The following is a 25,925-nucleotide window of genomic DNA, read 5'->3' on the forward strand; positions in this document are numbered from 1 at the left end:
TTGATGTTACGTTTGTGTTGTCATGGAGACGTCAGGTTATCAATCTTACTTTATGGTCTCGATAGAGTCAGAGTGGACCAAATCTCAGGAAATTTTTCAGGCATTTTTTCATTAAGCGGGGATCACTTATCCAGAGTACTGATCTTCGTATATGGGGTTAGTTGTATCCTGCTACAGAGGGCTACTGGTCCTATCATTCTCTGGTGGACTTCCTAGGTGGAAAGATGACTAGGCTTCATCATGCCTTCTTCAAGAATCTGACTCCGTATAATGTATTTATTTAATTCGTGTAATTTGAAGTCAGTTAGAAACGTCTTAATAATTTATTTCCTTCTCGACTATGAAAATCAATAACGCAAAAACAATATAATTTATTTTTTACATAAATTTCATGCCCTTTTAATGTTATGATTAATAACTGTATTGCCGAATAATTTTGATACTGATTGACAGTACGACAATGTTGACACTTGCCAATAGCTAAGATGATCTCTGATGAAAGGTAGAGTCTTACTGATCGGTGACGCTTATTCATTGATCTCTACCAGATGTTCCTAATATGTTATAAAATAACAACATCTTCTTCTTCTTTGTGTACCGTGCTTGTTTTCAAGCGTTGGCTATGGTCGTATTAATAAGCTGATGTTTCTCGGTCGGCAGCTATATGAAACAATTCCTCGACCCTTCGGCCTGTCCATTATCTAATGTTACGCAGCCAGGACAATTGTTTTCTTCCAACCCAGCATTTTCCTTCGATTTTGTCCTGGATGATCAACCGGAGTAAGCGATATTTAGGTCCTCTCATTATATGACCTAGGTATTGAACCTTTCTCATTTTTATGACGTTGATCAATTCTCGCTCTTTGTGCAAGGTCTCCAGCACACGTTCGTTGGATATGTGTCCTGTCCATGGGATTCTGAGTATGCGACGGTAACACCACAACTCGAACGCTTCTAATTTGTTGAGATTCTTCACTTTTGTTGTCCAAGTTTCACATCCGTAGAACAAAACGGACTAGACGTAGCACTTCAATACACTTAGATGTATGGTCAATGAAAGACTTCTACTGCACAATACAGAACGCAACCTAATAAAGCTTTTTCGTGTAAGTTCTATTCTGGTCGAAATTTCCCCATTACTTTCAACTCAGTCAATCCAGCTACCCAGATATCTAAAGCGTTCCACCCTTTCCCAGGATTTTGTTATCTAATTTTAGTACTGAGTCTTCGATATTAATTTTTCCGACCACCATCCATTTTGTTTTCGTTGCGTTGATTGTTAAGCCCTTTGCAATGCATTCGTTGTTTACAGCGTTTAACATAGTTTGAAGGTCTTCCAGACTCTCTGCCATTATGGCAGCGTCATCTGCGTATCTGATTTTATTAATGATTTCACCACCGATTTTTAACACCTTCGTGACGATTATTTAACGCTTCATCAAAAATTGGTTCGGTGTAGGCATTGAACAATGTCGGTGACATAACACATTCCTGTCTGACACCCCGCTTAATAGAAACTTTAGCTGAAACTTCTTGGTCCAACTAAATACAAGCGGTCTGATTGTAGTAAAAATTTTTGAGCAATCTAATGTCGTACGTGTCCAGAACAACTAAGTCCAAGCATGGAAATAGTAAGTGGTACTCTATCAAAGACTTTTTCGAAATAACAACGTACATATTATGTCAATATTTTTTATTCCATTTTTTTATAACAAAAATTTACAATTTACAATTATCGAAAATTTTCAATACACAATTAATTGTGAAGACAATTTAAATACATTTATAGTGTCACTATAAATAAATAATAATACTTTATGACTAAATTATATGAATATAACTTTAGATATGTTTGCCACACTAATTCAAAAACTAAGTGATTTGTTTTTGGGTAGTTTTGTAGTAATCAACAAAAATAGATAATCAGTATTCGTATTCGTTTCTTGCGGAATTATAATTTTTTTTTTATAAAATATAGCCAAAAATTTTTGGATTTCTTAGTTTGTGCACTAATGTGGCGACAAATAACTTATTTATTATTAACCAGCAATGCAGTAAATTTCTTGTCAATTTTAATGTAGGTATGCTTTTTCTCATGAGGATCTTTCAGTGCGTCACAGTTTTTTGATTTCTTTCTAACGCATTAAATTGCATGCGACAGAAAAAAACGCACGTCGGTGATTACATTTCGTCGGTTACATTTATAACATATATTCTAGTTGTCAATAGATGGCGCTATAATCGAAAAATACATTATTTCCGAATTATATAATATATCTACGAATATGATCCGTACAATTTATAAGACTATACAAATCAAAGAAAATACCATTTTATAAATTCAATAAACACAATTGATTTGATTTTATGCAAAATTGCAAATAAAATGTGATAACTGTCAGATTTAACTAAAATGTCATGTCACTAGAATGTATATTATCACGGACTTACCTTTTTTTCTATCATTTGTGACGCACTGAAAAATGCTCATGAAAAGAAGCATAGCTACTAAATTTATAATGCAATTTTTTGGAAGCAAATCTTCCTTATCGCGGGCTATGGATAAAAAGAATAAATAAAACAAAAAATAATATAAAAGAAATTAAATAAAAATATCATAGAACAAATTAAAATAAAATGAAAAATTGAAACGAAATGAAATAAATGAAATTAATTCGAAATAAAATAAAAATTAAAAACCATCACTCCGTGCGTAGACGATAAGAAAGTTATGATTCCTCTCGTTGGCCATACGTGAGTGCCACATCCAAGTTTTTATTTTGATACAGGGTGAGTCATGAGGCACTGTACATACTCCCACCTCGCATAGAGGCTCCTATGGGGAATAACAAATGACCATTAAAAAGTGTCTGCTCCCCTTGTTTAATAATATACAGGGCGAGTTTGGGTCTTAGAAAAAATTTCACCCTGTATGCGCTTTTTGAAAACTCTAATATGAATTTTACAAATTAGACAAATAGGCAATTAAAATGGCATATTTGTTTTTTCCCCACAAGAATACTTATCTTTTTATAAAAAAATCAAATTTGACTATGAATAATAATTAAAAGTTTGGTAAAGTGAACCATAGATTTAAAAAAATGAACTTTTATTACAAAAATTAATTTTTTTAACAAATATTTGATTTATTTTACCACCCAATCAACTGATTTATTCAAACTAGAAAAAATCAGGTCCGACTTTAACAAAATATTTCGTTTTGGTCTTCTGGTCTTTTGGAAACTAAAAATTTCACCCTGTATACGCTTTTTGAAAACTCTAATATGAATTTTACAAATTAGACAAATAGGCAATTAAAATGGCATATTTATTTTCCCCCACACGATTACTTAATTTTTTATTAAAAAATCAAATTTGTCAAAATCGGCATTTTAACCTAAAAATAAAAAAAAGATGAAATCACGGTTTAACTCGCTACAACGATCTATTTAAAAATTTTTTTTCTGAAATTTTTACAGCACATATCTCTTACCATTGTGAAGACTATGACAATTATTGTTGTTGACTTTCAGTCTTCTTCTCGTAAAAGTTATGAATTTTTAAAAATAAAAGGTGCAGCTTCGTGAATTGCAAAGTTAAATCGCAAAAATTAAGGGAAAAAATTTAATATTTATCTATTTGATCACGTCTATGTTAAACTATAGAGTCCAAAGAGAAGTGTTATGGGGAGTTTTAGATCTAGACGTGTTATAGAAAAAAAAAATGGTGAAACTTTTAATTTTAAGAAAAACGGTTGTTTAATTTTTTTTATTTTTATGGTAAAATTGCGATTTTGACTTTGATTTTTTAATAAAAAATTAAGTAATAGTGTGGGGAAAAATAAATATGCCATTTTAATTGCCTATTTGTCTAATTTGTAAAATTTATATTAGAGTTTTCAAAAAGCGTATACAGGGTGAAATTTTTTCTAATACCCAAACGAACTAATTTTTTAAAGCCGCACCTGATTTTTTTTAGTTTGAATAAATCAGTTGATTGGGTGGTAACATAAATCAAATAGTTGTTTAAAAAAATTAATTTTTGTAATAAAAGTTAATTTTTTTTTAAATCTATGGTTCACTTTACCAAATTTTTAATTCATAGTGAAATTTGATTTTTTTATAAAAAATTAAGTAATCGTGTGGGGAAAAAAATAAATATGTCATTTTAATTGCCTATTTGTCTTATTTGTAAAATTAATATTAGAGTTTTCAAAAAGCGTATACAGGGTGAAATTTTTTCTAAGGCCCAAACGAACTAATTTTTTAAAGCCGGACCTGATTTTTTTCTAGTTTGAATAAATCAGTTCATTAGGTGGTAATAGTGTAACGATTGACCAAAATAAGAGACACATCGATCTGACCGTTCAAAAATTATGGCGAATATAAATTTCTGTCAAAATGCGAAACTCGCCCTGTATATTATTAAACAAGGGGAGCAGACACTTTTTAATGGTCATTTGTTATTCCCCATAGGGGCCTCTATACGAGGTAGGAGTATGTACAGTTTCTCATGACTCACCCTGTATAACTCAAATGAAGCGGTACAAATAACATAGTGGTAATTATTTGTAGAAATATTTTCCGATAATTTTTTTCTGGACCAAATATGGCTTTTCATTGCCATAGCCTTCAAGAAATAACGATAATACTTCCGTATCTATATTAATGTATAAAGCAGTTTCAAGTTCTTGTACTATCATCTGATCTTGCCTTAGATCTAATACGTTCTTTAAAGGTAAAATATTGCAAAACCTCTAAATTTTAAACAACCGATTGGATTGACATGAAATTTGGCATACGCATAGCAAACAAGTCAAAGAAAAAAAGTGATATTGTGCCGATGTGTGCTTTTGCCCTAGTGGTGAGTTTCACCCCCTTTTGGGGGTGAAAAATATATGTTCGAAATAAGTCCGGAAATGGATAAAATGACTAATTCTAAGCAACGTTCTATAAAGTTTTTCACTAAGTTAATACTTTTCGAGTTATTTGCGAGTGAATATGTTAATTTTTCTACAAAATGACCACGTTTTCAGAAGGTTTTTCCCAAATAACATAAAAAGTAAGTATTTGGTCGAAAAAAATTCTCATCAAAAATATAGCACGTAAAAAAGTGAAAAACATGGTGTATATATTAGGTCACTATACCTAGTAGAAGCAGAGTTATAGCTAATGAAAAATAGGTTCATATTCGTCAAATTCCAAATCGAATATTTTAACGTGCCATAACCAAAAAACGAAGCACTTTTTAGGAGAAGTTGCTAATTAGGGGGTGATCTTCCTGATTTTTTTTTGCCAAAACAAAAGGGACCAACTTTATTTTGAGCGTAACTTGCTTACATTTGATGTTGGAAATTTTTTTATAAAAACAGAAATAAACCTTTTTTTAAACACTTTAAAAAAGTTGTAATGTGTTTTCCCCAAGAATGCTTCATTATTTGGATATTTCACATTGAATTATTCTATTTGGAATTCTTCGAATATTAACGTATTTTTCATAAGCTATAACTCTGCTCTTGCTAGGTATAGAGACCTAATATATACATTGTTTTTTTCACTTTTTTTATAGGCTATAGTTTTGCTAAGAATATTTTTTTCGACAAAATGCTTACGTTTTAAGTTATTTGCGAAAAACCGTCTACAAACGTGGTTATTTTGTTGAAAAATGAACATATTCAATTGCAAATAACTCGAAAAGTATTGATTTGGTGAAAAAACTATAGAACAAAAGTTGCTTAGAATTAATCATTTTATTCATTTTGGGACTTATCTTTGACATATATTTTTTCACCCCCGAGATGGGGTGAAATTCACCCCCAGGGCAAAAGCACACATCGGCATCATATCACTTTTTTCTTTGACATGTTAGCTATGCGTGTGCCAAATTTCATATCAATCTAAGCGGTTCTTTAAAATTTACAGCAAAAACCGTGAAAGAATGTACTAATCCTGATGAGCGCCAAATTAAATATTTAATCAGCGTTGCCAAATATATTTTTTATACATACATTAAACTTTATTTTTATGGTCAGCACACGAAATCACATATTTTTTCTAGTTCTATACAGTGGCGCACCTAGAATTTTCGTCTGGGGGGGTTTGGCTTGGGCACAGATATTTTTTTGTATAGTTTATTAAAGACAAGTTACATTTTCCTACTGTTCTTTATATGTCCTGGGAGGGGTTTTAACCCCCAAAACCGCCCCTAGGTGCGCCACTGGTTCTATAGCTCGAGTATCGAGCTAGCCCGACTGTCGAAACGATTGGAAGCTCAGCATCTATTCAGTGGCGTACGTACTACATTTTACCTTCACTGAGATTGTTGTGTTACAAGAAATAACCTATAGCCGGCCCTGTCAAAATATTTCCCTTAATAATACCGTATATTACGAAAAAAAGAGAATCCGGAATAAATAAAATAGTATATATAGGGCACTGGAATCAATATACTTTGATTAACTAAACCCTTTTTCCCAAAACACCTAACTTTATATTTTAAAACCTCATCTAGGGTTTCATATTGCTCAAGAAAGGTACGGTTGGAAAGGTTCGCAGCCCGAGCCTAATGGTTTTGACGTTATGCGACCCTAGGCGAGTGAGGGTTCACGCCCCTGAGAAGAGTTCACGTCCCTGAGAAGAGCCGTTGTAATTAATATATAGCACCTTAAACACCACTTTCAATTCTACAGAATTAAGCAAAAGAAACAGATTAATTACATATTTTATACAGATTTTTACCGCCTCATAGTTTTTAACTATCACAAAACCCCCCCAAAAAATGTTATTCTATGCCACTATCACACAAATGTGTACTCGTATATATAAAAATCTCAGTCTTAATCTTAAGTAAATATAAATGATGTCATTTTCTACTATTTTTAAAACCCTTCCATATGGCAGTAGTAATTCAGTCTTAACAAAATTATTACTATAATAATCATACATCATGTGTTTGCACCAGTTAAAAAATGTTCAGTCCAAAATATATTTATACATATAAGAATACCCATAAATATTATGTAAACGGTAACCGCACCCCACCATATATAAGTTTCTCTTCGGGAAGGCACAAAATTCTTCAAGTTCCATATTCCTACCAGTAGACCAGCAACTGCACCCGAAGCGTGCGCAACGTATCCTATATTGTCGTTGAGTTCCAAGTAAAACTTGTTGTACAGTGAAGTACCAATATCTATACAGGTAATAAGCAGGAAAACTCCCAGTTGAATTAGTGGAAAATCCATTTCATTCCAGTTCTAAAAAATTGGTATTTTAACACGTTAAATGCCACAATGTATAGTAAAAAAAAGTTGAGAAAATATTAAACACGTTTACGACCGATCCCGTACTAATTGTATACTGCAGACGTGCCATCAATACGACTGGGGTACCACTGTTGTGACATTTGCTGATGATACAGCCATTTTGGAGTCCCACATTTTGGAGTCTAAACAAGGTCCAAAACTGGCTAAAAAGATGGCTTATTAAAGCAAATGGATTGAAATCAATACACGTGACGTTTAACCTCCGCAGAGAAACGTGCCCGCCTGTTCAATTTATTAATTTTAAATCTGATAGCGCCAAATACCTCGACATGTACCTGGATGCATGGCCAACTGACTTGGACAAAACACATATTCACTAAGTGCAAGCAATTTGGGATCAAATTAAGAAACATGTGTTGACTCATCGGTCGCAGATCAAAACTCTCAATAAACAATAAAATATTATTATACAAAACTATCTTAAAACCTGTGTGGACTTACGGCATCCAGCTGTGGGGAACTGCTAGCAACTCCAACATATCCATCTTGCAGAGGTTTCAAAATAAAGTAGTGCGAACTATTGTTGATGCTCCCTACTACGGTAGTAACGAAATCATTCAACATGATATCCCTTTAGAATCCATCAAAGATGTCATACATAATTTTAGTGTCAACCATGGTGAAAGAGTGAAAGAATGAAATCCGCTGGCTATAAAACGTCTACTGCCATCCGACCTATCACTTATCTTCACACAGACTTTAATTTGATTTTAAAGACAGTTTTACATTATGCTATTTTCATGCTAGGCAAGAGCCATGCAAGACAGATCACACTACTGCGCATGCCCACGCGCTATTTCCATGCAATTCCTGTGCTAGACGAAAAATTAAAACATGTTCTATTTTTCATGCTATTTTGATGCAAGTCCTGTCAAAATTCATGTTGCCAATTTGACAAAATTTATAGTTTAGAAAAAACTTAACCTTATTGTGTAAGTTTAAATGGTATTTATTGGATGTAATAATTTGTGGTTTATATTTGAATATATTTAATTATGGACTGAAGTTTTTAAGTGAAATATCTAAAGTTAATATTTTGATATATTTCTTCTATTGGCAACAATGAAAGTGGTATCTAAAATTGCACAGAAATAGCTCCGATGTAAAAAGATCAGGGTAGGCAAGAGATATGCCATGCAAGACGGACTTGCATAGCATGAGACTTGCGTAGCCTTGATGTAAAGCTGCTTTAAGGCAAATGTTTATAAATTCGTACCAACAATGTTTAACTTCCAAAGGTTTAGATATATTTAAAAGAGATTATTCATTGGAATGATACTCTACATTACATGTCTTCAGCTTTACAGGAAAAATGCTTATTGCCTAATAGGTAGCTTGAAGATTTCTCTAGGAGTTAATAAAAAAAATAAAATTAAAGATACACGATTAAAGAGAGGAGCCGAATGTGGCACTGACCAGCGATTAACAATTTCAAAAATGGGATTTCCCTACACGTTGAATACCCAAGCTAGAAAGAGGAGGAACGCCAAGTAGAAAATGAAGGGAAAGAAGAAGAAATGAAGTTTAATATACATTGACTGTAAGACCATAGAGTTAAATATTAGCATAGAGAGAGTGTCATTCAGAGTGAAGTGACGACACCATCTTTTTTATTTGGATTAGTGCTGTTTCACTCTTACGCATAGTAAAGCTGCTACAGTTGTCCTCCTCTTCCGTGCCTATATTCACACTGAATGTCATTATAGATTCTCGATAAAATGTGTTAGTAGATCTTGTCGTCAGTAAGCGCGGAAGGTAGGCTCCCTCTATGTTAATATATACCTCTATGTGTAAGACGAATCTATATGTGACCTTTATCAGAGAAGAATTGACCAGAACTTACGGAATTCGGTTTCAGAAACGTCAAAGAAACGTACGAGTACGTAAAACACAGTAAAAAAGAGGTGGCTCTAGAAGCTTTGAGAGAACTCAAGAAAAGAACACCAAAAAAAATTAAAAATAAACGAAGGCACAAAAAAATGTATTGAAGAAAAGAAAGTTCTAACAATAGGTCCTGACTACTCGTGAAAGTACTTTCTTGTGGCATATATCTAATTTAAGTACCCTATTATGTTTATATGTTACTTTACGCCAGTCAATGGGAGCAAAAATAAGATATTACCTCCCAATTCTATCCTATTACATGGATTTTAATGAAATTTTGGGCCTAGCCTCTACTTATCTCCTAATTCAAAGTCTACCCTAGGTGCTTTTATCTTGAGGGTGGTTCCCACCCCTTCTGAGGGGTGGAAAATTTTCTGGTTAAAATTACCACGGAATTTGCTAGAGAACCTAATTTTAAGCAAAAACTGTTATATAATTGTTTTTTGAAAACTCGATACTTTTTGAGTTATTCGTGGTTGAAAATTGGCAATTTTCATTGAAACATAATACCTTTTCGAACGGTTTTTCCCGAATATCTTAAAAACTATGCATCTAACTAAAAAAAACTATATTAAACATTTTTGTAGGTTATAAAAAAACAAAGAGACACTTGCCTTCATCAATCTTCTAGTTATAATACAAAAAGAGATATGGTAGGTGAAAATAGTTTGTTTTTTGGTACATTCCCAAATTAGTGTATTCAACTTGAAATAACAGAGAAACGGTCGATTTTAGGTGTATAGTGCTACCAATACCTTTTGTAGTGCTTGAAAAGACCTTTAAAATATTAAACGTCCATTACATTAAAACTAAGCGAGATATGCAGCAAACAAAATTAATAACTAATGTGTTTTAAGAAAAAATGAGAAGTAATTTTAACCCCCATCCACAATACAATACCTTTTATTATAGTGTTATTTCTATGTTTAAAAAGTTGGACGTGTTTAAAATGAATGGTTTTTTGAAAAAAAAAAAGATCAAATTATAGAGCGCATTTTTAAATTTTCTTAAAAATCTTCCTTTTACTCCATGATACTTGAAAATAATAAGAGATACAGTAATGAAAAATAAAAAGGAAATTTTTATCTGAAAAGGCCCTACATTCTTGTGTGGTATCTTTTCTTCGTATCTCTTATCATTTTCGAGTTACATGGAGAAAAAGGAAGATTTTTAAGAAAATTTAAAAATGCGCTCTATAATTTGATCTTATTTTTTTCAAAAGCCATTCATTTCAAACAAGTCCAACTTTTTGAACATAGAAATAACACTATAATAAAAAGTATTGTAGAAGGAAAACGATGTATTTAAATTCTGATGGATGAGGGGTTAAATATACTTCTCATTTCTTCTTATAATAACATCTTCATAAAAGTCATCAACTTTTTTGCAGTATATTTCGCGTAGTTTGAATGTAATCGACATTTAGTATTGCTCATTTTAAAGGTCTTTTCAAGCACTACAAAAGCTATTTGTATCATTATACACCTCAAATCGACCGCTTCTTTCAAGTTGAATACACCGATTTGAGCATGCAGCAAAAAACGAACTCTTCTTACTTCCCATATCCCTCTTTGTATTTTAACTAGAAGATTTATGAATGAACGAATCTCTTTGTTTTTTTTATAACCTACACAAATATTTTATATAGTTTTTTTTTGTTAGATGCATAGTTTTTAAGGTACAGTGGAACCCCGATAAGTCGGCCTCCGATAACCCGGAAGTCCGGCTAACCCGGATCGATTTTCATCAGATAAAATAAAAATGTTTTCACTTTGACTGAGTTTTTTTACCAAGAAATAAACAATAATGTATACAACTGTACGTAATTTAGATGTACTGGACATAAGTATTTCATTTTTTGGCAATTATAATTAAGTTTATCTGTAAGAGTACCGTATTTTATTAATTTTTACCATATTCTCCGGCTAACCCGGATTTTCGATAAGCCGGATCGGCCGCGGTCCCGATTAATCCGACTTATCGAGGTTCCACTGTATTCGCAAAAATCCGTCCGAAAAAGTATCATTTTTCAATGAAAATAGCCAATCTTCAACCACGAATAACTCAAAAAGTATTGAGTTTTCAAAAAATAATTATAGAACAGTTTTTGCTTAACATTAGGTTCTCTCTCAAAACATTTTTCACCCCCGAGAAGGGGTGGGAACCACCCCCTAGATAAAAGCGCACATCGGCATAGGGTAGACTTTGTTTCTTGAGCTATTCCCTACTTACTGTGAAAATATGAAGTAAATCGATGTAGTAGGATGGAATTCGGAGCCAAATACCCTCATTGACTGCCCTAATTGAGCCACAATTATTGGTATAATGAAAATTTCATTACGTTTCGATCTCCACTCCGGAAATCGTTCTAAAAAAAATTCTAAAAATTCTGGAAAGATTGTATAGCGTCAGATTATACAATATTAGAGAAAAAGACTATTAAACAAACCAATGAAAGAACAACGCGGTACTTGAGTCACGTATTAAAAGGTGAAAATGTTACTATTAGTGTAACACTTAAAACAATATTCAAATGCAAAGAAACAAAAAACTTACCATATATATCGTTCCAATATGACCAGTTATAAGAGCGTAAACACCAGCACTGGCCCCAGCAAGGTAAGTACGAGGATCAGTGACAGAGGTACCTAGAGAGCCAGCTAAAACACCTGCGAAGTACACTGTAAGCACCCTCCATTTATGTACCATTTCTAATGGAAAACCAAGGAATAGTTGGACTACTAAATTCACAATTAGATGAGTATACCTGAAAATTTAAATTAGTCAGTAATGGATATATATTTTAAAGTGAAAGATTTTTTTTCCAGTGAAGGCCCTGGATATAACTGTGAAAGATATTAGTGACAATCAAAACATATTTGGTGGAGCCATTGTCAGGTGATTTTCGTCAGGATCTTCCAATTATTCCCCGATCGTCTGCTGCAGACGAACTAAACGCATGCCTAAAATACACTTGTTAGTTGTCCACTTAAAGACAATTGACAACTAACGTGCGAGTCTTTTGCAACAAGATCAAAGTGATCTTTATCGGACTGGTCTAACATCAACTGATCTATCTCGAGCTGCTGTGAATAGAGTAAGATAGGTCAATGTGATCGCCATTATTCACTAGAAGATTGGTAGGTACCTTTAGAAGAAGTTTTACACATTATTTAATATAATATACCTATATAAAATATAAAATTTCAATATGAACTATAATTATTACATCTTAATCATCATCATCATCACGTAGCGCTACAACCCTGGCTGACTGTACAATTTTCTTCCAATTTGTTCGGTCTTTCATCAAGCTAGGGTCAAATGGAATGTCCATTTTCGGAGATCTAATTGTATGTTATCTCTCCATCGCATTCTGGGACGTCCGAGTGGTTTTTTGCCTGTAGGAATCTCCTCCCATACCAGTTTTACAAGTCTCTCGTTATGAAGTCTGTGCACGTGGCCTGCCCATTTTAGTCGCTGTGATTTAATTTCTTGGAAAATATCGGTGTCATTGTAGAGTGCTTTTAATTCGATGTTGGGTCTGATCCTATACTGGTTTGTATTAATGTCGTGGTGAGGTCCGAAAATGTTTCTAAGTATTTTTCGTTCAAAACGTCTGAGCTTTTCTTCGTTTGATTTGGTCATGATCCACGTTTCGCATCCATATGATGCGAAGAATTTTTGATTTTATAAGCTTATCCAGTGCAAATAGACAGCGATTTGCTGATTGGATTCTGTCTTTTATTTCTTCAGTAACACCGTTGTCACCTGTGATTACGGCCCCCAGATACTTAAAACGTTGTACTCTTTCGAAATTGAAGGTGTTGACCGTCACATTTTGTCCTATCCTGTCTCTTCGTGGCGTTCTATTTATACACATATATTTCGTCTTCTCTTCATTAATCCTCAGCCCTACTTCGCTTGTTGCTCCTTCCACCTTGTTGAAAATGGCTTTTGTAGATAGGATGGAGTCTCCAACGAGATCAATGTCATCTGCGTAAGCTAGTAATAACTTGGGACCTTGAACCGATAGCAGTTCTGTTTTTATTTCGGCCGACCTCGTGGCTTTCTCTAATACAAGGTTAAAACGTAGTGGAGATAACGCTTCACCCTGTTTGAGTCCACTGTTGATTTCAAAGCTGTCGGAACGTTTATTATTTACACGTACTTTTGATATTCCACCCTCCATACAGACTTTAGTCATCCGAATTAGTTTCTTTGGTATTGAGAACTCCGCCATGGCATTCCATACTTGGCTTCTTTCTACGCTATCATATGCCTGTCGAAAGTGTATGAAGAGATTGTGTATGGGTCTGTTATACTCCCATCCCTTTTCTAGAAGCTGTCTCAGCATGAATAGTTGGTCTATTGTGGATCTGTTTGCCCTAAAACCGGCTTGATATTCTCCTAGGACATTTTCAGCATAGGGGCTTAGTCTACTAAGAATGATGTTTGAGAGGATTTTATATGCCGTGTTTAGGGGTAAAATTCCTCTATAATTCGAGCATTTTGTTTTGTCCCCTTTTTTGTGGATGGGCACTATGATGTTTTCCTTCCATCTTGCTGGTATCCTTTCTTCTAACCCTATTTGTGTTATTAAGTGGTGGATTTGGCGATGTAGTGCGTCTCCACCATATTTCAGAAGTTCTGCTGGTATCTCGTCCATACCCAGCGCTTTGTGATTTTTCAGCTTATTTGAGGCCTTTTGGGTTTTTTAAAAGAGGGATTTTCGACGGGCATGTCCGCTGTAATATAGATCTCTTCTTTGTGCTTGTTCTTCCTGTATGATGTTTAGAAGGTCCCTGAAATACCCTTTCCATTCTCCTGTTAGTTATTTATCGTCGATTATCATATGAACTTGATTGTCTCTCAGTGTATTGATAGAATTGGTTCTATGTCCTCTTTTCTCAGTGGCAATTGCTTTATAGAATTCTCTGGAGCCTGTTTTGAATCGACCTCTCTCCATAGCTTCATATTTTTGTTGTTCATAGTTTCTTTTCTTTGTGAGTATTATTTTCCTTGTTTCTTTTCGGCAGTCGTCGTATTCCTTTTTACTTTTGTCTGTTTGTAGTTGTATCCATGTCTTCCTTACTGTTTGTCTTTTTTCCAGCTGTTTCCGACATTCCTTGTCATACCATGTTTTTGTCCTCTTCTGCCTACACCTTCCAGAGATCTTTTCGGCTGTCTTGGTTATTATTTCGGCAGTCGTTTTCCACAGCTCTTCTATATCATTGTAAACTGTTTCAAAGTTCAAGGTTTGTTCAAGTTGTTCTATATATTTTTGATGTTTCTCTGTATTCTGCATTTCGTCCATGTTCCATTGTGGGTTCATTGTTGTTTCGTTGTATTTGTGGCTAGATATTCTGGATTTGACTTTTGCTCTGACTAAGTAATGATCTGTGTCTCCCTCTATTCCTCTGAGGTTTTTTACGTCGATGATATTGTTCCCATGTCGGGCATCTACAATGATGTGGTCAATTTGGTTTCGCGTAATATGGTCGTTTGAGATCCAGGTTTGCTTATGAATGTCTGTATGCGGAAACATAGTTGACTTTATTAACATATTATTAGCGGAAGCAGTTTCTGTGAGTCTTAAGCTGTTGGATATATTGTGGAGGCTATGTTTACCGATTGTGGGGTGTAGGCTAGGCTCTTTGCCTATTTTAACATTAAAATCTCCGCAGAGTATGCGCATATCTTGTTTGGGCATCGCATCTATCACTCATTTTAGGGCGTCGTAGAAGTCATCCTTGATATCTTCATCCTTCTCTTCCGTTGGTGCCTGAGCTGAGACGATCGAAATGTTGTATCGTTTATAGGTTTGAAGTGTAGTATATTCTGTATTAGGCTGTCTCTAATCACAAAGCCCGTTCCAAATTCATGTCTTCCGTTTTTGTTACCGCTGAAGAAGATGGTGGATTTACTTATTTTTATATTTCCATTGTCTGGCCATCTTATTTCTTGAACTGCTGTTATATCCATTTCTACGTTTTCCAGTTGTTCCACAGCATTTGTGGCAGCTCCAGGTCTGTACCAACTCTGGACGTTCCAAGTTCCCATATTCATAGCCCTTTTACATTGCATTGGTCGTTTTTTGTGTTTATCCGTTTGGTTCCGAGGCAAAGTTGCAGTTTTCATAACTAGCTTCTTTTTCCGAGGGTGGGTAGTTAACCCTCCGCTCAACCCTCCTCTTTTTTTCCGGGCTTGGGACCGGCTGCAGTAAGTTATTTCCGAGCTACTCAGTCCACCCGTTCCTCACCCTACCCCAGGCAGAGTTTTATCTTAATTGGTCGTTTGAAAACCCCGACATGCCCACAAAATCAAAGTTGTGGAAATTTACAAAATACATCGTGAAGTTGTCGGGTTTCTCTTGATTCAGAAAAATTCCTCAAGTGCCTAGGTTCGTTTGGAATGTTAAATAGGGTCGGGTTTCTTTTGAAACATGTGACTTTATAATATCTAAGGTTAGTAAAAATGCAAAAAAACGAAAATTGATTTTTTTGGACATGTCGAGTTTCTCAAACTACTGATTCAATTATAATTAAGGACATTTAAAATGATTTATACTCACCCTATATGTACAAACATGTATGTTAAAAATCTCCAAGCTTCTTCTCGTTTATAGGGATCATAAATAAGCATTTTACCTATAGGATAATTTTCACCATAATTATTTGATTCTGCAGGTTCTTCATTTATAATAAACAGTGTCAATTCTATAGCTGAGATAATAATTAATGCTATGGGTGGTGGCCAGCATGTATATTTTTCTTCGTATAAAGCATCGGGTTCAGAATATACTAGATGATGTTTTCGTTTTGGAAGAACATACTGAATATACCTGGAATAACAGAGTTAGTAAAGGACATTTATTCAAAGTATGTATCGTTAAATTTTGAAAGAAGTTAACACGTTGACCGTTGAAGGACAACAACGTCTATAGACGTCTAATTTCCATTAAATATACAGCTTATACATTTGACGCAGTGTCCGTCAACGTGTTAATGACAATATTATAATATTTATATACTCCAGTCGTCCAGCCAAGCTGAATTTTGCTGAGAATGTCAATTTTGGGACCCCAAACCCCCTTGTAGGTGGGGCGGAAATCATCAATTTACCAAGAATCGCTAGGCCGAAAAAATGTTTCAAACAAGAATTATAACGCTTGTTTATTAGCATTTTTTTTGTATAAAATGAACTGTTCTCTCAGACACAACGCTTGGAGCGACCGGCGATTTTGAATGTCAGCTACACGGGCAAAATCAATTTTTTAAAAATAAAATGTGTATCAGCCCGACGGTAAAAATTCGATATCTTTCGATCAGTGTCCTATCGACAAAAATCAAAATTAGTTTTAGAGATGAAAAGAGTATAGCTTTGGTATGCAATTTTTGCATTTTTTTATTATACATTAGATATGTATCTATTCATAATCATACATCTCCAAGTGGAGCAAAGGGGACCTTGCGGTGTTTCAAGTAGCACTATGCGGTATGCTGGTGAGGTTGCTAGTCCCACGCATCATCTGTTGAGTTCCGTCCAATTTTGTTTACTAGTTTCCTCCATTCCCTTCTGTTTTTTGATATCTCTTTTTTGCATCGTTCCATGTTAAATTATTTTCTTTGAGTTCTTTCTCTATTGTTCTTTTCCACGTATAAGATGGTCTACCCTTTCTTCTTTTGCCTTGAGCATTGTAATGTAGAGCTTGTCTAGCAATATTTGTTGCTGGTTTTTGTAAGGTGTGTTCTATCCATTTCCATTTCCGTTTTTTTATTGTATGTTCTATCCTTTCTTCATTTGTTATTCTCCACAATTCGTCATTAGTGATTTTGTTTGGCCAAAATATTCTCAATATAATACGTAGGCACCTGTTAATGAAGGATTGTACTTTCTGAAAGAATTGTTTATGGTGTTTCCATGTTTCTGCTCCATATAACAGGACAGACTTTACATTAGTTTCAAATAATCGTAGCTTTGTTCTTCTGCTGATGTTTGTCGAGGCCCATATCTTGCGTAAAGAGTTGAAAGCCTTTTGTGGCAAGCTTATTCTTTGTGTTATGTCCTTTTCTGTGCCTCCTGTTGTGTTTACCAGACTGCCCAGATGTTTGTCGAGGCCCATATCTTGCGTAAAGAGTTGAAAGCGTTTTGTGCCAAGCTTATTCTTTGTGTAATGTCCTTTTCTGTGCCTCCTGTTTTGTTTACCAGACTGCCCAAATAACATAAATCTTTTACTTCTTCTATTTGTTTGCCTTCTAAATATATATTATTTCCGTTCGTTTCTCCATTTGATAATATTTTCGTTTTTTTGGGATTTATTTTTAAGCCGGTTGTTTTTGCTATGTTGTTCAATCTGGTAATGTTGTTTTGCATGTGTTGTCTATTTGATGTTATGAGGCATATGTCGTCAGTGAACTCTAGATCCTCTAGTTTTTTAAATGGTGACCATTGTATACCTGTTTTTTTATCTTCGTTTTGTTTCATTATCCAATCTATGACTATTATAAACAACGTCGATGACAAGACACACCCCTGTCGTACTCCTTTTTTGATGCTTATTTGTTGGGATAGTTCCCCTTCATGTTCAACTCTATCAAAACATTCATTGTAGAAAAGCCTTATTACTCTTATATATTTGTCTGGTATTCCATAGAATTTTAATATCCTCCAAATCATATTACGATTTATTGAATTAAATGCTTTTTCGAAGTCTACAAAGTTGATATAAACTTCCTGATTCATTTCCGCTGATTGTTCCAGGATGATTATTAGGGTATTTATATGGTCAATACAGGAACTGTTCGGTCTGAATCCTATTTGGTTAATTCTTGATTTTTCATTTATGGGATCTTTAATTCTCTCCAATATTATCCTGGCTATTATTTTGGTAGCTCCTTATATCTATAATTGTGGCTTAATCTCAAATAAAAATAATATTTAAATTTTAGAAGTTTTAGAACTTTGTTTGTCGAACTCGATATATTTGCCATTTTATTCAATCGCAATTATGATACAGGAAATATCCAAAGACTGTCTAGAATCAACACTCATCCCACTACCGAAAAAGCCAAACCCACAACACTGCAACGAGTTCCATCTGATAAGCCTTATGAGTCATGCAATAAAAAAGAATTAAAAATAATTGCAAAAACTGAATTTATAAAAAGTGCGAAACAATCATCGGAAACGATCAGTTTGGATTTAGAGCCGGCATGGGAACGAGAGAAGCCTTGTTCAGTTTATTAGTTCTGGCTCAATAATGCTATCTCTAAAAAAAAAGATATATTTATACGCTTCATAGACTTCGAAAAGGCATTTGATAGAGTCAGACACGACCTACTATTAAAACGTTTACAAGAAGTCGATTTAGATATGAAGGATATCAACCTACTAAAAAACTTGTACTGGAAACAAACCGCCAGAATTCAGATCAAAGGTTCCAGGTTTGCACAAGTAGAAGAGTGGGGAGGAGTCAGACAAGGATTTGCTTTGTCACTCCTGCTATTTAATCTTTATTCCGAGTTTCTATTTAAAGAGGCACTCGAGGATTCCAAGGATGGAGTCAAGGTGAATGGCGTATGAAAATAAAATATTAAGAAAACCGAAGTCACATATCATAAAGCTAAAAGTGCGAATTTTATCATGAAATTTGGTATGTGGGGTTAAAATAATATTTGAAACAACTTGTTCAAATAACTTTTTCAGGTATCTCTTACGCGAAGCAAAATATCGGAAATTTACTTTTATATCAGGTTCTCTCGGTCAGGAATTAAAACAATTCTATTTTTTGTCATTTAATATTTCGCCAATTGGTTGCCCGCTTCATCAAATGTGCACTACAATTTTATTAAAACAAAAGTAAGAGCAAGATAAGACTAAAATTACATGCATGTAATATGTACAGTGATGAGCGCGCTAATAACCGGCAAAATAACTCAAAAGACGGAAAACATAATACATTGAGAAACAAAAAGAGATGAAACTAGTGGAGGTGGAAATTATCGTTATAAACGTATAAATAATTAACATTACATTACATAGTTTCCCACCTTTAGACGTCTGTGACAGGAGTATTTTATAAAATTCTACTGTCACAGTGACAGTTGTCATATTCTTTCGATACGTCTAAAGGTGGGAAACTATGTAATGTAATGTTAATTTATATGTTTATAACGATAATTTCCACCTCCACTAGTTTCATCTCTTTTTGTTTCGCAATGTATTATGTTTTCTATCTTTTGCGTTATTTTGCCGGTTATTAGCGCGCTCATCACTGTATACTTACAAAGATGGAATTGTTAACCAATAAACGACACAAGTATTACACTTTTACAATTAGACTAACTATATTTAAAATGATATGATATTAAGAAATTATAAATTATGATGGTATTATGAAATGTAAATAAAAAATGGTCAAAAACAAATGGGGCCTTAAATTACATTTTTTGGCGTATTTTTTTGCTAGTGAAAATTTGTCTAGATATTTTATATTTATAGCCTCCCCTATTGTAATAATCAGGAGCCGCCACTGTTGGAATATAAAAATATATTATGATATGAAAAATGTACTTACAAATTTATGTATCTAGAAAACACTTCCTTGTATGACGCGTTTCTGACCATGTTACGAAATTCTTCGAAATCTAAAACGTTATTTCTATTTCTGTCAGCAGCTTTAAATATTCTTTCTGATATGTGCCTTGGTATTTCATCGTCTAGCTCTAAGGTTTCAGCCAGTTCACTCAATTCTACACCTCCAGATTTATCCTTATCAAACTGAAAAATATTGAATTATTCATAATTTGCAAAGTAACATAAAATGGTAAATATAAGTTTCATGTTACCTACTTTACTAAAAAAATTGTTATTCAAATGTTCCGATTATGGTAAATATAAGTTTCATGTTACTTTACTATTAACTAAAAAATTCATTATTCAAATGTTCCGATTAATTTGTTTACCTTAGATTGTAAAATCTCCCATGGAAAATAAAAAAAAGGAGGGCTCAAAGGGATAGTGATTCACATCATAAAGTGTTGCTTTCAGGTAACACCTGCAGCCTCACCCACTCACGTTTTATCTTCATCTCTAAGAAGTGAGGTATGTATTGGCCACATGAGTAACCCCTGACAAACCTGAACAACCATGCCGAACATTGGGTAACCAAACCTTACTGGAAGGTAGAGTCAGGGTTAACGAGGATGGAAAAAATAATCATCCCAAAAGGGAGTGAGCTGAGAGAGGCCTATGTCAGCAGTGGACGCGATTGGCTTAATGATGATGATGAACCTTTAGGGGGGAGGTCAATAAATAGTAGTGTAAATTTGAAATCGCGGCTTTTGCTTTCTTTCCCCTATTTTTGGCTATTTTATATATCTTTGTTTTTTGTTCCCTGGCATCAAGTTGATTGTATAGATTTGTATACGCTTCTGCTTTAGTTTTGGCTACGATCTATTTTCTTGCCACTGTTTATATAATTTTCACTTCTCTTTTTTTTATTTCTTTTTGAACTTTGTTTGGGCACCATCAGATCTCTTTATTCTCAAACTTCTTTCCTGACATTTTTCCAAATATTTCAATTCATTATCTCTAATGATGCTGTCCATCTTCCTCCAAATTATATTGGGACTTCCTTTCATGTCTCTTCACATTGTTTCTACTATTTTTGCCCTAAATAGGCCTTCTTTCATCTTTTAATATCCACCACTTATTTTTTGTGGTCCTCTCCGATATTTTGGTTTAGTTTCGCTTTCTACTTCGATTTTCAGCACAAGCAACTGGCTTGTTGACTTCTATCTCACTAACTATACATACACTAACTATACAAGGACCTTGCAGTCCTTACATACATATACTCGTATGTCTTCGTTTCTTGACATGAAATAAGGAGAGAGATTTTGTTCACTTCTGTACGTAACAAATTAGGTCTCTCTTTTAAAAGAATGTGTTAACAATTGCCATATCTAATGCTGTTACTAATTCAATCATATTATCATCTCCAGATTCATTTCTAATTCCAAAGGCTAGTCGTCCATATATTATTTCATATCCTGCCAGGGATTGTGCAACATGTGCATTAAAATTACTTCATATTATGACTTTCTCCTCTGATCGAGTATCACTCAGTATATCTCCTCATTGATCATAGAAAGCTTTTCATAGAAAACTAATAAAGTTTACGACAATGACAATGGAAGGATCGAAGGCAGGAATAATCACAGATGACGGCATCTCGAAAAATAACTGGAGTACGACAGGGAGACTCTCTATCAACGTCACTTAATGTTGCTATACAAGGAACAATAATAGCTACCGAAATTATTGGTACAATTATCAGTTATAACATAAACGTCGCAACTTGTAACTTGTGGAGTACGATGGTGACATAGCACTGATTAACAGAAACCGAAAATTTGAGAAGTTGTGCAAGGAAGCATCCGAGAGGAGTTTGGCAATAAATCAAAATAAAACAATAGCTATTTGTATAACAAGGGAGGAAAGTGCTACTTTTCCTCCCGAGAATGAAGTTTACTGCCCGACGCGTAGCGGAGGGCAGTAATCATTCAAGGGAGGAAAAGGCACTTTACTCCCATGTTATACATATGGTTTTTCCACCTTCCTCAAAGAACAAGTCATTTTTTCATTTTTACTTAATTTATTTATGTAACTAACCAACAAAATTTGTTAGAACTAAAACTAATAAGTAGGTACAATATAACTGTCAACTGTCAATAATATAAGTCAAATTATTAATGTAAACATTGTTAAATCAGAATAACAATTTACTGTTTTTTACCATTCTGCAAAATACAGAGCGTTTTTAAATAAACGTTAAAATGTATAGATACTTACGTAATAGAAAATAGATATTGTACAGGGCGTCAATAAGTTATATTTCATGAATGAAATACCATGACGTCACTTTTACTTTTCCTCCCTAGGGAGGAAAAATATTTTCCTCCCTAGGGAGGAAAAGTACAACTTTGCTCCCTACAATCAGGTCCGGAAAAGTATACTTTCGGTAGAGGTAGGTGGAAAAATACCTAATATGCTCAAGAAAAAATACAGTTAATGTGACAAAATTAAATATTATCGAATATGAGTTTGAAAAGGTAGAACACTTTAAATATCTTGGGGTCTCAGTTAATGGAACTAATGATATAAACATAATATGCTTCTTAATATTCTTAATATCAATGAAAGAATTCTGGCAGGAAACAGAACCTACTGGAAATACAACTTCTTCAAAGATAAGAAGCTTACTCAGAATACTAAACAGAAAATTTACCGAGCAGCAATTAGACCAGTAATCACATACATAGAACCATAGACCAGTAAGAATGAATGAGGCTAGAGATCATTCGGAGAGTAGCAGGCCCACTAATCTTAGGTAATAATGAATTTAGAAAACTGATGAACTACGAAGTAAGAGAACTTTTGAAAGGAGAAAACATCGTCAGATTTATCAAGGCACAGAGACTCAGATGGATGAGACATATAGAACGGAGGGATCCAGTAGCAGCTATCAAGAAAATCACCAAATGGAGACCAGTATCAGACAGACTACGGGGAAAACCGAAAACGAGATGGGGAACCAGATAATTGCAGACCTTAAGAAGATGGGAATTAGAGAATGGACAATCATAAGCAGAAACAGGAAAGAATGGAGAAATACTGTAGAAGACACCAAGTCACACAACCAATTGTAAAATTAAAATGTTAATGCGGATTGATTCACCGCGACAAACGAATCGGAAGAGCCCAAAGAGGACGGCAATCACTCCGCTAGGAGTGTAGATGCCATGATGATGGCTGTTGCCCGTATCCCGCCACTAGGAGGCACCTACTTTATTCGAGGAGATATTCGACACGAGGAGATTAAAAAAATTTCTTGTTGACTCACATAAATACCCAACAGGGGACCACACATACTTACTGATAAGGTGATAAGAGTTTAATCAATTTTAAACATGCGTTAATGTAAACAAATTCAGCGTCTGTATTGAATATAATAAACCACTAAACCATAAAATCCTTTAAATTTGCAAGCCAATAAAACACAAAACAAGATTAAATCAGTGTAGATGAGATGGTAGAATACATCCATCTATATAAAGGTACGGACCAACGACGCGTTTTGAGGCGCGCTTCACCAGTTTGCCAATTTAAACGTCGGCAAAGAGAGATCAGCACAAGATCAGACCTTAGTCGGCGAACACAGTGGAAGCGGTTTCCGCTTACGGTTAAACCGCGTGGACCCGCTTTTAAACGTTTTCAAAATGAATGCACGTCTTTAAATGTACACGAACATAGTCAAAGCAGGTTCGCGCGGGCCAACCGCTTTAACCCGCCTGGCCGCTTTTACTCGAATGAGAATTTAGTTTATTCTCGCTTTTTGTCGCGCGAGTTCAGTGATTTTACAATGAATAACGAGGCATTGATTGCTGCAGTTTTCGAACGACCTCCTATTCGGGACAAGAGGGAAAAGTTGCATTGCAACCGGAATGTCATTGATAAATGTTGGAGGGAAATAAGTATTCAAATGAAAGAAGATGGTAAGTGTTTACAGTATTTATTTATATATTTATGTGTAAGATAAAGGATTTTGTGAAAAATACGTTACAAAAATATCACGAATATTTTTTGCTTCATTGAGAGGTCTTCCCGTGATTTGTCTCTCGATATTTCCCCTGCAATGTTCGACAGATACATCGCTTAATAGATGTCGTTGAAAACCTTCCTTATCAATAATTATATTATGTAAAATACAAATGCATTTAATAGCCTGCTTATGTAAATTACACCAGTTTTTAGTTAAACGATATTCCACTTTCTCCAAAAAATATTTAAAAGTCTCTTGTTCATTATCTTCTTTTAATTTTTGAAATAAATGATGATATTCTCCATAAATTAATCTTTCTCGATTATTAGGATGTACAGCAACTCTCTTTCTTTTCAGTTTAGTCAAAACAGAATCTAAAGCAATTATATCGTCATCAGAAGAAAGGCGGCACACATAGTGGAAGCGGGTTCCGCTTACGGGCAAACCGCGCGAGTCTGAGCGGTTGTCGCGCGCGGGTATGGTAAGAGTGAAGACGGGTAAAAGCGAGAAAAATGGTTCAAATTTGTCAGTTGCATCTACATATAACTTATAGCAAAATTTCGTCTTCTGATGACGATATACCTAATTGCTTTAGATTCTGTTTTGACTAAACTGAAAAGAAAGAGAGTTGCTGTACATCCTATTAATCGAGAAAGATTAATTTATGGAGAATATCATCATTTATTTCAAAAATTAAAAAAAGATAATGAACGATTCTTCCAGTATATGAGAATGAATCAAGAGACTTTTAATTATATTTTGGAGAAAGTGGAATATCGTTTAATTAAAAACTGGTGTAATTTACATAAGCAGGCTATTAAATGCATTTGTATTTTACATAATATAATTATTGATAAGGAAGGTTTTCAACGACATCTAAGCGATGTATATGTCGAACATTGCAGGGGAAATACCGAGAGACAAATCACGGGAAGACCTCTCAATGAAGCAAATAATATTCGTGATATTTTTGTAACGTATTTTTCACAAAATCCTTTATCTTACACATAAATATATAAATAAATACTGTAAACACTTACCATCTTCTTTCATTTGAATGCTTATTTCCCTCCAACATTTATCAATGATATTCCGGTTGCAATGCAACTTTTCCCTCTTGTCCCAAATAGGAGGTCGTTCAAAAACTGCAGCAATCAATGCCTCCTTATTCATTGTAAAATCACTGAACTCGCGCGACAAAAAGCGAGAATAAACAAAATTTTCATTCGAGTAAAACCGGCCAGGCGGGTTAAAGCGGTTGGCCCGCGCGTACCTGCTTTGACCATGTTCGTGTACATTTAAAGACGTGCATTAATTTTGAAAACGTTTAAAAGCGGGTCCGCGCGGTTTAATCCTAAGCGGAAACCGCTTCCACTGTGTTCGCCGATTTAGTCTGGATCTCAGAATCGGAATGATCAGATGTTATGTGTTTTCTTAAAGTTGGACAATGAACCACAGGCGCCCATGAAAACCGACTCTGAAACAGAAAAGAGAATAGATGTCTTTGAGATGTATATATACAGACGGATGCTGAGAATTCCATGGGTACAAAAAGTTTCTAGCAATGAGGTACTTCGACGCATGAACAAACAAAAAAATTACTAAGAATAATCCAAGAAAGAAAACTAGAATACTTGGGCAATCTGTTGAGAGGGAAAAGATGTGAGCTACTTCAAATCATATTGGAAGGTAAAGTACAGGGCTAAAGATCAGTAGAAAGACTCAAGGACTCCTGGCTGAAGGACTTGAGAAGATGGTTTGACCGCTCATCCGCAGAAATTTTTCATGCAGTAATTTCCAAAGCTATAGTTGCCATTTGGATCGCCAACCTTCGAAAGGAGACGGCGCTATAGGAAGAAAGAGAGATAGAAAATATACAGAGTGTTTCATTAAGAATTGTCCATATAGCAACTGGAGAAACCTTAGCACAAAATACGAAAATTGATCCTAAAACACTTAAATAAGATATTACTCCTTACCGAGATACATAGTGTTTTATTGTTAAAGCATCTTTTAATATATTTTGTTCAAAGTTGACACACAGTTTACACATAGGATACTCTAACTCAGAGGTTCCCAAACTATTTTTTCTCGTAGACCCCTTTAAAA

At 34.4% G+C, this 25,925-nt stretch overlaps 1 protein-coding gene across 1 annotated transcript in view; it reads right to left on the bottom strand.

Moving 5' to 3' along the window:
* Positions 1-1,678: 1,678 nt before the first annotated feature.
* LOC126880452 (rhomboid-related protein 2-like) overlaps positions 1,679-25,925 on the bottom strand; it is a 37,055-nt gene continuing 12,808 nt past the window's right edge. Inside the window, exons 3-6 of the mRNA XM_050644317.1 lie at positions 19,788-19,990; positions 15,783-16,052; positions 11,765-11,975; positions 1,679-7,255 (exon numbers count right to left, since the gene is read on the bottom strand). Of these exons, the coding sequence (XP_050500274.1) occupies positions 6,944-7,255; positions 11,765-11,975; positions 15,783-16,052; positions 19,788-19,990 (996 nt within the window). The 3' untranslated portion in view covers positions 1,679-6,943. The remainder of the gene's footprint in view (positions 7,256-11,764; positions 11,976-15,782; positions 16,053-19,787; positions 19,991-25,925) is intronic.

The sequence above is a fragment of the Diabrotica virgifera genome, chromosome 2, assembly GCF_917563875.1.
Source record: "Diabrotica virgifera virgifera chromosome 2, PGI_DIABVI_V3a".
In the NCBI taxonomy this organism is placed as follows: domain Eukaryota; kingdom Metazoa; phylum Arthropoda; class Insecta; order Coleoptera; family Chrysomelidae; genus Diabrotica; species Diabrotica virgifera.